At 36.4% G+C, this 14,401-nt stretch overlaps 1 protein-coding gene across 1 annotated transcript; it reads left to right on the top strand.

Moving 5' to 3' along the window:
* Positions 1 to 2,238: 2,238 nt before the first annotated feature.
* LOC129007740 (tripartite motif-containing protein 49D-like) lies at positions 2,239 to 10,861 on the top strand. Its single transcript, XM_054438954.1, has 7 exons — positions 2,239 to 2,307; positions 4,896 to 5,310; positions 5,496 to 5,591; positions 7,324 to 7,554; positions 8,270 to 8,292; positions 9,167 to 9,264; positions 10,362 to 10,861. Exons 2-7 carry the CDS (start codon positions 4,900 to 4,902, stop codon positions 10,859 to 10,861), a joined length of 1,359 nt encoding a protein of 452 aa, XP_054294929.1. The 5' UTR covers positions 2,239 to 2,307; positions 4,896 to 4,899.
* The last annotated feature ends 3,540 nt before the right edge of the window (positions 10,862 to 14,401 follow it).

A 14,401-nucleotide genomic window follows, 5' to 3' on the forward strand; every position in this document is an offset into this window, starting at 1 on the left:
TACATAAATATATACACATATATATATATATATGCCTGCATGTGTGGATGCACCTAAATGGTTGTAAATACCATCGACTTTCCCTCTCAAACAGTATTTTTGTTGAGAATGAGGTGTATGAAAGATTATTTTCAAAATAACCAAGAATCTCAGTCACAGGAGAGCTGCTGTGTATAGATGTCTCTTTGTGGCAGAGGGTGAAGGAATTCATGCTGCAGAAGACAAGCTGGAATCTCCCTCCACCCCCATTTCTACCCGACCAAGGGCTCTGGTTCCTTTCATACACCTGCCTCTAGTCTTCCCCACCTTTCCCTGTTCCTATCCCCTCTCTGATTGCTGGATGAGGCTGTGCTGCTGCACCCAACTGTCTGGCCCCTGAGCATTACATCCCCATACTCCAGGCCTTCATTCATCACCAAAACAGCATGGTACTGGTATAAAATTCGGCACATAGACCAGTGGAACAGAATAGGGAACCCAGAAATGAACCCAAATATTTACAACCAACTGATCTTCGACAAAGCAAACAAAACATAAAGTGCGGAGAGGACATCCTATTCAACAAATGGTGCTGGGATAATTGGCAAGCCACATGTGGGAGAATGAAACTGGACTTTGTGGCATAGACAAACTTTCTTATTATTATTCAATGAAACACTCACGTAGGACCTACTGGGAAGGTATTTTGCAGATGTAACCAGAGGTCCTACTCTTGTAACTAGCAAGTGTGCCCAGGTAAGCCTGACTTCATCAGTGAAAGTCCGTTAAAGAAAGACATAGGCATTCCTTGAACAACATTTAAAATAGCGAATGGGACTGTCATCTTCCAATTGCCCCCTACTGACTTTGGACCAAAGCTTTGAATCATGACCATTGGGATCCAGCCAGCTGAGGATTTTTCTTCCTAACTGACATTAACAGGGATCTCATACTTCCTCAGGCAGCCCACCAACTGTGGAAAACAGTTCCTTGCACTTAATTCATATGTGAATCTCCCTAAGTATACATATATATTATGGGTTCTGCTTTGATTTTTGAACCTTGACAGAAGTTTTGAACCTTGACAGACATAGGGCTGACAGATTTGTCTTCACTGTTCTGACACTCTTGAATATAAGTCTTGTGGGGGCTATTGGCAAAGAATTCCTCTGTCAGAAAATATTTGAGTAGCGGCTTCTGAAAACTCTTTTCTTTTTTAAATTGTCACATGACAACAAAAATATTTGTTATAGAAAGAAAAATATAATCCATCCCTATCATTTGGATTCTGTATTTGTGAATTAGCCTACATCCTAAAACTTGTTTATAATCCCCAAATTAATTACTATATTGCATTTCTAGTCATGGTAGAACATCATGCACCATGGGGAGAAAAGCATGAAAATAATAACTCATATTTCACCCATGAGATTGGCAAAGTTTTGTAAATTCAATAAGAGACCTCAAATTAGTAGAGTGATTTGGTTAGTCAGTGATTTCTCTTAGAGTGGTAGAAACCAAAAAAACTTTTATCTTCCTGTTGGACTTCCCTGGGAATAGCCTATAAACGTACTAAAGCAGCATTTAGGGCTGGAAGAGGTGGTTTATGCCTGTACTCCCAAGCGCTTTGGAAGTCCAAGACCGGAGGATCACTTGAAGACAGGAGTTGGAGAACAGCCTGGGCTACAGAGCCATATACTGACTCTATGAAAAATTTTAAAAATCATTAGCCAGGAGGGATGTTGTGAGCCTGTAGTCCTAGCTACTTGGAAGGCTGAAGCAGGAGGATCCCTTGAGCCTTGGAATTCAAGGCTGCAGTGCGCTATGATTGTACCACTGCACTCCACAAGGAGACAGTTTCTCTAGAATAAATAAATGTGCCCTTAGAGGAATGCCTGTATCTTGGATGATACATCAATAAACAGTATAAAATGCATCTTAGTTAATTTCCAGTGTATGTCTAATCTGATAGGATTTAGGTTACATATGATTCATTTCAGTCATGGTTTTTTAAGGAGTGATGATAATTTAATCAGCGGTGCAAAGGTGTGATCTACATACTGCATAAACCTAATCATCTTATTCTCAACCTTTCTCAATACTCCACCCACTTAAAGACGTGGGTGTGGTCTTCACAGATTCTTATAAAAGGACATAGAAGAGACAAGCTCAGTTTTCTCCAAAGGAGAAGGAGCGCACTTAGAGGGAGCTGTGTTTTGGTGACCTCCGAAGTTCGGTACTGCGGCGAATGAGCTTCTGACCTTGAGGAGTACTTCACAGAATAATTTCTCAAAGAATCATTGTGGGAACCATTCAAAGAAACCAGCAGTGAGTGAAACTTATATTGATAAAATTATATCTTCTTTTCTTTACAAAATAATAAATTAGGGTGTTAAAAATATCTCATTATCTTAAATCTACACAATGATACCACTTGTAATTCATATTCTTACTATAGATTTTATGAATTGTGAGAATACTAATTGTTGTTATTTGGCATTTTCTATGATTCTTCAATATAGTTTTGAAAAAATTGAAATATCTAGTGTTTGCTGCAACAGATATGTATTCATAATGAATATATGGAGTTGAGATTTATACATGTATGTACACATAGGTGTGTGTAAGTATATGTGTAATGAGTGTATTAATATTATACAATTGAATTGAGAAGACGTGAATGAATGTTAATTCATTCAGCATTTAGACATAACTTTAAATTAGTAAGGTAATGATGAGAGATGCAAAATAGTGAAACTGAAAAAAAATGAGAAGGCTCCCCAAAACATCCTAGTTTGGAATTAAAAACACAATTTTTTCACCCAATAAATATATAAGATATAATTTGATACGTGATGGTGGTTGCCATCTCACTTGAGACTTAATCTTATTAAACGATGAAAAATTCCTTAAAATGACTTAGATGACCTCTGGAGAATATTTACAATTCTAAGATTTTTCATTTCTTTTACTAAAATTCAGCAGTGTTATCAAATAAAGGAGAGTAAAGAAAAGGACTTAAAATTGCCAAAGACCATAGTTTATATATTAGTCAGGGCTCTCCAGACAGACAGAATCATAGGATGTATATGTATACATGTAGAGATACATTCATGAGCCATTTCAGTCAAACACAAACCACACATGGTGGTCACATAAGATTATAATACCAGTATGTTTACTGTACCTTTCCTGTATTTAAATATGTTTACATACTAAATAATTACCACTGTGTTACAATTGCCTACAGTATACAGTACGGAACATGCTGTACAGTTTTGTAGTCTAGGAGCAATAGGCTGTACTGTGTACCATAGGTGTGTAGCAGGCTATACCATCTAGGTTTGTATAAGTATATTCTATCATGTCAAAACAATAAAACCACCTGGCTAGGTGCAGTGGCTCATGCCTGTAATCCCCGCACTTTTGGAGGCCATGGTGGGCAGATCACTTGAGGCCAGGAGTTCAAGTCCAGCCTGGCCAACATGGCAAAACCTCATCTCTACTGGAAAAAAAAAAAAGGAAAAATTTGCCAGGTGTAGTGGCATGTTCCTATAATCCCAGGTACTCAGGAGGCTAAGGCAGGAGACTCGCTTTGACCCAGGAGGCGGAGGTTGCAGTGAGCCGAGATTGCACCACTGCACTCCAGCCTGGGTGACAGAGTGAGCCTCCATCTCAAAAAGTAAATAAATAAAACCTCCTTACACATTTCTCAGAACATATATCTATCCTCAGGCTACACATGATTCTACACGAGAGGGAATTCATCAGGAAAATTCGTTTGGTTGATTATGGAGTCTGAGTGGTTCCAAATATAGGCTGTCTTTAAGCTGATGGCCTGAGGATACTGGTATCTTGACTGAGCTCAAGGCTGAAAGCCTCAGAACCAGCTTCAGGAGAAATAAAGAGGAAATTGCCTTTCCTCTGGCCTTTTCCTTTTATCTGAGCTACCAGCTGATTGAATGGTGCCCACTCACATTGAGGGATGATGGTCACACTCAGCTCAGCAACTCACAGGTCTCTCTCCTCTGGAAACACCTTCCCAGACTCACCCAGAAACAATGCTGCACCAGTTCCCTAGGTGTTGGTTAATCCAGTCAGACTGATACCTAAAATTCACCATCACACCATAGAAATATAATTACACCCCTTTAAGTTTAACAAAAGTCCTACTATATGTTAGTTCAGAGTTTGGGTATCCCTAGGAGAAGTTAATTTAATCCATGAGAAAATAAAAAGGCCCAATATCTTTAATGATTTTTTCTCTTCTATTCAACCTAAATTGGTTTAATTGCTGTCTTTCATTTGTTTATTTGGTTGGTTGATTGGTTTTTCTATTTTGTTTTGGTTTTGGTTTTTTATTTTACTTTAATTTTATATTATTTTAAGTCCTGAGATAAATGTGCAGGACGTGCAGGCTTGTTACACAGGTAAACATGTGCCATGGTGGTTTGCTTCCCCACTGTTGTGTCTCTCTCTCAAAATATATCATAGAACCCTCTAGCCATCTTCTCGTATTTCTTTGGCCAAGGCAGTTTTTCCCACTCTTTCATATTCATTCAGCAGTTATATGAAAGAAGAATAGGAACAACTACAATTTATTCTAGGCCACTTAGAATCAAACCCAATTTCCAGATCCACATTCAGAAAAATGGGAATTTGAATAGATTAGTATTATGTTACAGTCAGGAACTATGAGTAGAAGGGGTTGTGAGTCACCTAGTCAGTCATATCTAATATAATGCTGGGAGGCTCTCTCTGTGTGAGATTTTTATTTTTGTTACGGAAGAAATAGTTTGCTGTGCTTTAATGAACACTGTCAAGAGAAGAAACTATAGCTGTCACTTATCTCCACATGTTCAGAAGCTTTTCATCAACCCAGACCCCAAAATGACATGTTGCTCTTTCTTCCTCAGAAACATGAATTCTAGAATCTCGCATGTCTTCCAGAGGGAACTCACCTGCCCCATCTGCATGAACTACTTCATAGACCCCGTCACCATAGACTGTGGGCACAGCTTTTGCAGGCCCTGTTTCTACCTCAACTGGCAAGACATCCCAATTCTTACTCAGTGCTTTGAATGCATAATGACAGCACAGCAGAGAAACCTCAAAACTAACATTCGATTGAAGAAGATGGCTTCCCTTGCCAGAAAAGCCAGTCTCTGGCTATTCCTGAGCTCTGAGGAGCAAATGTGTGGCACTCACAGGGAGATAAAGGAGATGTTCTGTGAAGTGGACAGGAGCCTGCTCTGTTTGCTGTGCTCCAGCTCTCAGGAGCACCGGTATCACAGACACTGTCCCGTTGAGTGGGCTGCTGAGGAATGCCGGGTAAGTGATGCCTCTGGAAATCTATTTCTATAAAGGACACATGAAATTCCTGTGGGCCTATTTTCTTGGAGATTGCGATTTACTAGGGACTTATTTGTCTCTCATTCTGGGACCCCTCCCTATGAAATGGTCTGCATGTTACTTTATTGTCTTCACTGGTGCTTCAATTTATGGCTCTTTTGCAGGAGAAGCTTTTAACGAAAATGCAGTCTTTATGGGAAAAAGCTTGTGAAAATCAGAGAAATCTGAACATGGAAACCACCAGAATCAGCCACTGGAAGGTTAGTCCTGTACTACGCTACCTTCTCCAGGAACTTACGTTGGGCAAATGGGTGACTCTTAAAATAGGAACTTCATATCAAACCGTAATGTTTCTGGGAGTCTATAAAAAAAAAAAAAAGAAAGAAAACATTGAGAAAAAGTGGCATCATTTCTTATGTAGAATAGTATGACTGCTAGATGGGATTTCTAACACAACCATTGATGTTACCCAAAGCATGCTGGTTTGTTTTCATACAGACATGTAGCTATACACCAACAGATGCAAGAAACTGGATCATCTCACAGCATTCTATATGTGCTGGCTGGATAAATGCTGGGCATAAGAGTTATTTGGCAGTATGGAAAGCTCAAGTGAACCTTCTGAGCCTGGGTCAACATTATTCTGAATGCTGGTGGACAAGTAGTATTTGGAATTGCATGGAAAATTTGAGGCAGAAAGAGTGACAGGGGAAATCTAGGGCAACCATGAAATTAAGAATCTCAACTAATTAATATTGAATAATACACAAATATGATGAGAAAAGTGGTGAGAAATATGGATTTGTGTCTTGAGGGACACATGCAAACACGCCCAAAATACAGGCACTAGTATCTAAATATAAGGAGAACTCTGATGACTTCAGAGAAATATTAAAAATGATTTTCTCTTTGTGGATGTATACTCTGAATGTATGATAGCTAATATTAGTGTGTTGAAAAGTATTTCATAAGAACCTAGTCTATGTTGAATATTAAATTAGAAAATTTGCCAGTATAGAAGAAAGAAAGTATCTTTCTCCTCACAAATCATACAATCCAAATGAAAGAGGCAAAAATGGTCAACATGCAAATATGTGCAATACATGATGTGTTCGAGTGTGGTAGGTTCTTTGTTGGAGAATAATCAAGCAGGGAAGTAGAAAAGGACAATAGAGGCCAGAAGCTGAAGAATAGTGTCTGAGTTTCAAACAGGGTGGTCAGAAAAAAGATTCACTGAGAAATTCAAATTGAACAAAGTTTCAAATAGGAAGGGGAGTACAAAAGTGTGTATGGATGTATATGTGGACCATGAGTGTGTATATATGTATAGATGTGTTTGTGTGTGTGTGTGTGTGTGTGCAAAATTCTAGTTGGAGAGAATAGCATATGCAGTAATTTTGAGTTTGTGTATATTTGGAGACCTGGGGAACCGCAAAGAAGTCTATGTTTCAGATTGGGATGACTTAGAAAAACAATGGAAGGAAATGAATTCAGGGAGACAAAGATGGCCAAATCATAAATGCAGCCTTATTAGGATAGGTTCTGCTGGGTGAAATGCATTTAGCTGGACATGTTAGTCTAAGGTCATTTCACATATAATGAGTTTAAGCAACTTGTTACGTATCTCAGAAATAGAAATAATTATTTCCTTTCTAGTAACTATAGCTCTATACTCCAACTCTTAAGCGTGAACTGTTCTTACTTTTCCATAAATATGGGTTGGAATAGAGAAATTCAAACTGTTGTTGTTTTTTTTTATTTCCAACTATCTTAGAACACACATTATCTTGAATAAATTAAATGTAATTGGTCAGATACATCTATGTTGATCTTTATGCAGAAAGAAAGGAAAGGAAAAAAATTTGTGGATTCTAAGGACTGGCAAGACAGAGGTTTAAACTATTGGATGTTCAAGAGACAAAAGTAATCAGTGAGACTTAATAGGAGATGGATAAATACATTTCTCTTTTGACTAATCCATTATCACTGCAGGATTATGTGAATGTAAGGCTAGAAGCTATTAGAGCTGAGTATCAGAAGATGCCTGCATTTCATCATGAAGAAGAAAAACATAATTTGGAGATGCTGAAAAAGAAGGGGAAAGATATTTTTCATCAACTTCATTTAAGTAAAGCCAAAATGGCTCATAGGATGGAGATTTTAAGAGGAACATATGAGGAACTGATGAAAATGTGCCATAAACCAGATGTGGAGCTACTTCAGGTACAAACTCACAGAGTGCTTTCAGGTTTTTGGCTACTCACATGCATAAGTATTTTCCTCATGGCTGAAATCCATCTCCTTACCTTTATTTCCATGATGTGTTTCCAAAAACACATTCGCATAACTAATGCTACTTTATTGGGAGAGTATAGCCCCGCCAAGGGATTCTACCAGGCCAAAGATCCCTCCTACTTTATCCACCAGCCACAAAACATTGTGGAATGGTCAAGGTAACAGCCCCAATAACTATTCCCCAACTAAGTCAATAATACATTCTGGGTCGTCACACATGTATAAAATAGTGGGTGATTCATTTACATTTAGGTTAATTTGAGGACATGGCAAGATCAGAAGTTTTGGGAATCTGGGCTCACATTAATGTTATTGTGGGAGCCACTCATTTGGGTAATAGGTTCTGGGAAAGATGACTGAGTAGGTTATTTGAGGTTATCATGGAGCATAGACTCTCTGGGCCTCTTCTCCCTTCACTTCTTTAGAGAATGTCTTCAAGACTCAGACCTTCCCAGGACATTAATTAGTGACAATACGACTGACTGGGTTTTTCATTACAGAAGAAATAGAAAATGCTTTGCAGAAGAGAAGATGGTAGGGAAATAATATCTTGAGGAACTGACTCCAAATTTCACACTGAACTTAATGAAAGATGCATCTTGTGAACTGCACTAAATCTTTCTTTTTTTTTTTTTTTTTACAGGCTTTTGGAGACATATTGTACAGGTGAGTGTGTACCTGTATTTTAGCATATGTTCTTTCACTTTCCACGAATATCAAAGCAGGCTCTACCAAAGTCATGGCATAAATGATTAAGATATTGATACTTCTTTATTTTTTTTGCATCTACTTTCGTTCCCACACCAAAAAAGACAAGACCACTAAGTAAATAAATACATAGATAAATAAATAGTGAAGTAAAATTTCAAAAAAACATGTTTATTCCTGATTTTGTTTTATTGATTAAAAGCCTGCACAGGTGAAAGATGAAGTTTTGTTTTGTGGATGGTGAGAAAGTCACCAGAGGAAGCAGGAGAGAAGTGGGGGAAGTATTTTAGCAGTGAAAATGTTGATGATTTGTTGTTCATACCTATATACATATCAGTTAACAGTTCTGAAAAATAGATTGAAAAAACTGTGGAGTGTTAGAACTGTATAAGTCTCTAGGGAAGCTTGTTTCTAAAAGGCAGGTCTAGCTGCCTAGAACAAGTTTCACATTCTTTATCTTGAAAAGGAAGCAGCAGATGCAGCAGTCTCCCCAGAACCCCGCTATTTCAGACAAAGATGTCAGGGGAGTCTGCCAAGAAGTGGAACGCAGAATTTCCTTTCTAAATATTCTCAAGGCCATAAGGCTAAGGAACCTTACCCATTTGGGGCAAAAAATAAGAAAGATCAGACTGAATTCTGACTCAGATTCTCCCACTATGCTTTAAAATTCAGAAACTGTAAATAGAAATTAATTTCAAAAAGGAAGGAATAATTTTTGAATTATCAAATTTATGGGTTCAAAGGATTCTCACAAAATATCTTTAAAATACAAGTAGTGATTTTTATTTATTTTATGGCTGTAGATGTTGTAACTGCAGGTTTTTCCTTGCAGGAGTGAGTCCGTGCTGCTGCACATGCCCCAGCCTCTGAATCTAGAGCTCAGGGCAGGGCCCGTCACTGGACTGAGGGACAGGCTCAACCAATTCCGAGGTAAGTCTCCACCCATAGGCAGCACTCCCACTATCTAAATATTATTATTGTTAGGATCACATAGGTAATATTTCACCCTTTATCAAATATTTTACTACTTTATAGACATAAGTGGGCAATATAATCATGCAACCCTTTTGTATCTGTGTCTGTATAGTCAGATTTACAGCATAGTTTGAAAGATAGTGAAAAACAAATACATTATGGCCTCCTATGTACTGAGTAATGTAATTGGAAAAAGGAGTAGTGTAGCAAATTTAAAAAAGGAGCAAATGGAACAGTGCTCAGATTGAAGTTGAGTTATTTAATGTTCAATACAAAATTTTACATTTCTGTAGTGTATTCATTTGAACAGCTAAGAACTGTTCTTTTGGGGAATATAGTTCACTGGAGATTCTTGGGGTTTTTAAATTTTTTAAATGGATATATATTATGTATTTCCAAGAAAATTAGTTAATGGGTAAAAATAAAAAGAAGAAATCATTTTGTGAATGCAAGTAAAATTACAAACTAAAAGAAGTTCAGTTTAATTGCAATATGAAAAGCCACAGGTTAAGTCTAAAATCCAGCTTCAGCCCCAAGCTAGCATGGAGGGCCACAGAGAGACTGGTAAAAGATTTTGCAGAAATCTGCTTTACATTATCAGTTATGACATGTACTTACGGATTTTTATCCAGTTATCTAGAGCGGTTCTTGAGTAACTGAAAATCTTCACATTCTTTCCAAAATGATAGCAGTAGTTTTTAAGAATAAGAAACATTTCTAAATAATGATCTTGATAACAGCATAGCATTTAGGGCATATAATGTGCAAATTTTGCTTTGAAAATTGGATTGAAAGAAGTTGGTCTTACATTTGGCTCTTAATATGTAAGTTTTCAAAACATTTTTAATATCTGTAGTTAGCATTTTGTTTGTCTTGTAGATAATAATAATCATCTCTATACTTTATTAGAAGTTACAAGCAAAAGTGTCCTTGTGACTTTACATTTCCTGGTAAATTAACTTCTTGATAGAACAATTTTTGCTGATTTACACATGCCTATGCATGTTTTCTTTCTTTCTCTTAATTAATTAATTAATTTATTTATTTTGCAGTGGATATTACTCTGCATCATAATGAAGCCAACAGTCATATCTTCCGATGTGGAGATTTGGGAAGCATTTGTATTGGATGTGACCGTCAAAATGCGCCCCATATCAGTGCAACACCTACAAGTTTTCTTGCATGGGGTGCTCAGAATTTCACCTCCGGCAAATATTACTGGGAGGTCCATGTGGGGGACTCTTGGAATTGGGCTTTTGGTGTCTGTAACAAGTATTGGAAAGGGAAGAATCAGAATGGCAAAATATACGGAGAGGAGGGACTCTTTAGCCTTGGGTGTGTTAATAACAACAGTCAGTGCAGTCTCTTTACCACCTCCCCAATGACACTGCAATATGTCCCAAGACCTACCAACCAAGTAGGTTTATTCCTGGATTGTGAAGCTAGAACTGTGAGCTTTGTTGATGTTAATCAAAGCTCCCCTATATACACCATCCCTAATTGCTCCTTCTCACCTCCTCTCAGGCCTATCTTTTGCTGTATTCACCTCTGACCAGAGACAAATCAGAAATGTGTTCATCTGCTGTGGGAACCCCTTTATCCCAGAAAGCTCTCTTCCTTGTGCCTTATCCAACAGGACAGATAGGTTCTGTTTTATGTCTTGAATTGCATTCTAATGTTATTAAAACTCATTTATTGTGTTACTATTAAATGTGGTAAAAACACTAAAAGTATACGTATTGGTTCTTAATTAATTTTTGAAAAGTCATTATTCATGATCATGGCATAAAATATATTCTCTGTTTTTTTTTCTTTACTTCTGACTGCCACTGAGTGAAATAATAGATGACAGACATGTCTGAATGGAGTTAAAATCAGTGGAAGAGAGTCGGGATCTTTTGCCTCATGCAAAAACTTGGAGTGAAGTCTTAACGATAACTGAGAAATGTTGTTTTTCTTTCTCTTTATCTAACTATATTGCACTTATCCATCATGTTTCATTGTACTAATGCATCCTTGAGTTAACATCATTTGACCTTCTGGGCTTCACTTTGGAATTCTCACCACATGTATAAATAATCCTGCATTATTAGTGTGCTCTTCTACATTGAAATACACAAGGTGATCAGAACAATGCTGGATTAATTGAATTTTATTTAAAAAAGTAACTAAACATTGACTCCTACCTCAAAAGACACACAGTCATTTCCAAATAGATTCAAGTCCTGAAGGTAAGGGGAACATGATAAAATATTCTCATAAGGATTTCTTAACCAGGACAAAAATTAACAACTAAAAAATATTAGTTGGTTTATATTAATGATGACATCTGTGTTTCAAAAAACATGACACAAGAATTGAAATGCAAACCATTAGTGGAGAAAGATATTCACCCGAATATATATAAAATACAATACAATACATGTGCATGATGAATAGTTAAAATGTATTTTAAATATTTTTCCAAATTCTTCCAGAGTGGCATAGAATAAACTTGGATGGCAGAGTCAATGATGAAATTAGCTGTGGAAATGGGAAACTGTCTTTTGGAGGACAGTAGTAATGCTGTGAACTTATGAAAATATCCAAGTATTCGGTAGCACCTAAAATGTGTCTCCATAACGTCATTTTACAGATGCGTATCAGAAATCTGAAATTTGGGAGAACATTCTACTAGTGTTCTCTAGTGAGAAAATACAGCTGGAAGGAAGAAGGGAGGGAAGATGAAGGAGAGAGAAACAGAATGCATTTGAGAGAAAATGCTATTTAGACTAAAATAGAATACTGCAGATACACGACAAAGTGGTTAAAGTGTGTCTTATGGAGCAGAAATGGCAGAAAATACCACAGTAAAGAGATTTACAATTGGATTGTTAGTTCTGGCTTTTATTCTGTCAATGTTGTGGCTTCTAAACACATCAGTGCTCTCCTTTGATCCATGTGCTAATTAACAACCTACACTCTGCCCCCTCTCCCGGATTCTTTCATCCTGTTAAACCCAATCTAATTCTAATCCAGCTGGTCACTGTAACACATGTAATCATCTAAGAATTTTAAAAATATATTTGATGAACTAGTGAATATACCTCATTCTCAACAAAAATACTGTTTGAGAGGGAAAGTCGATGGTATTTACAACCATTTAGGTGCATCCACACATGCAGGCATATACATATATATGTGTGTATATATTTATGTATCTGAGTTAATTGCATTAATTAGAGTGGCTACCTGGAATAGGATTTCACTGGGCTTTGCTGATGAAAGAATTCGGAATGTTGTTTGGTTACCCTGTAATACCTATATGAGTATATTAACCCTGTAATTTTACTACTGCAGAAACTCCCTTAGATGTAATCAAGGATGATTGTCTAGGGATGTATATTGTTGCACTCTTTCCAATCCTGAAAGAGAGAAAAATAAATATACTGTAATGTGGAAATTGTTTAGAAAACCAGAATGCATTTTACTAATCCCTGTAAAAACCAATGCCATCTATATGTATTAATATATCGATAGTAACAGATTTTCTTTTATCTCTTATGTGACTATAATTCCTATTTTTCACTAGTATTTTTATTATGGACAGACACAGTATTTTATTATGGATGGATATAGAAACAAAAATAATTCACTCTACAGAGAGTATAAAAATTATATATGATTATAAATATTATATATCATGTATTTTATATTATAGGTAAATATTTATATATTTATATTTTATATTACATATAAAATATATATAATATATAATATAAAATATATAATATATATTATATAAAATATATAATTTATGTTATATAAAATATATAATATATATTACATATAAATTGTATATAATATATATTATATAATATAAATCATTTTATATATATATATGTAAAAACTGCTGGGACACGATTAGTTTCTGCTGGTGTGGAGACAAGTCATATCATGTCTAGGGGCCATGATGAGAGGAGCAGTCAGAGGATTTCTTGCATTGTGATGGGTGCATATAAGTTAAACGAGCCACTTACCAGTAGAATTGATAGCAGGTTAACGGCTAGGGTTACTTCGTATGAAATTGTTTGGGCTACAGCTTGTAATGTGTCAATTAGTGCATAATTTAAGTTTAATTGCTCTTCCTGGTCATAGAGTAGACGGCTAGGCTTGATATGGTTAGTAAAATAGGAGGCCTATATTAAAATTAATTAGAGGAGCTGCTATAGGGATGGGGGTTCACAATAGGAGAGGGAAAGAAAGGGCCAGGGTTGGAGCAATAATATAAAGGTTAATAGTAGATGTTGAGGGCCATAGGGGTTCTTTGCTGAAAAGTGTTATTGTGTCAGCGAATGGTTGAAGCAGTCCCTAAAGACTTACAATGTTAGGCCCTTTGCATAGTTGTATGTAGCCTGAGTTTTCGTTAAATGGGTGATTTAAAATCAATACAGATAATAATGATAATTATTATTAAATAGTTATATTAATGATAGTTATTATTAAATAGTTATATTAATGATAACAATAAAATTATTAATATTAATTATTAATAATGATGGATATTAACAATTGATAATGATCTTATTAATTAGGAAACAATAATATTAGGTACCAATAATTAATATTAATAATATGAAAACTTTTATTAGCAATTATTTCTCAATATTGATATTGGCAATTAATATTAGTGTTAATAATAAATAAGTAATAATTAATAATAATATTACTCCTAATACCGCAGTGCGTGCACACCCACCTATGACATTGTTCCTAATGTCCAGGGAGGGAGAGAGCATGGTATTACTTTCAATATTGCAGTAGGTGTACACCCACCCGGTAATAGTGATCCGAATATCCAGGGGGTGGAGTATGCCGTTACTCCCAATATAGCAGTGGGTGTATATCCACCCGGTGATATTGCTCCTACTATTCACGGAAGAAGAGAATGATATTACTCCCAGTATCGCAGGGAGTGTACGCCCGTTCTGTGATATTGTTCCTAATATCCGGAGGGAGAGAGGGTGATATTACTCTCAATATGGCAGGCTGTGCACACCCACCCTGTGATATTGTTGCTAATAATATCCAGGAAGGGAGAGGATGATACGAT

The sequence above is a fragment of the Pongo pygmaeus genome, chromosome 9 (assembly GCF_028885625.2).
Source record: "Pongo pygmaeus isolate AG05252 chromosome 9, NHGRI_mPonPyg2-v2.0_pri, whole genome shotgun sequence".
Taxonomy (NCBI): Eukaryota; Metazoa; Chordata; class Mammalia; order Primates; family Hominidae; genus Pongo; species Pongo pygmaeus.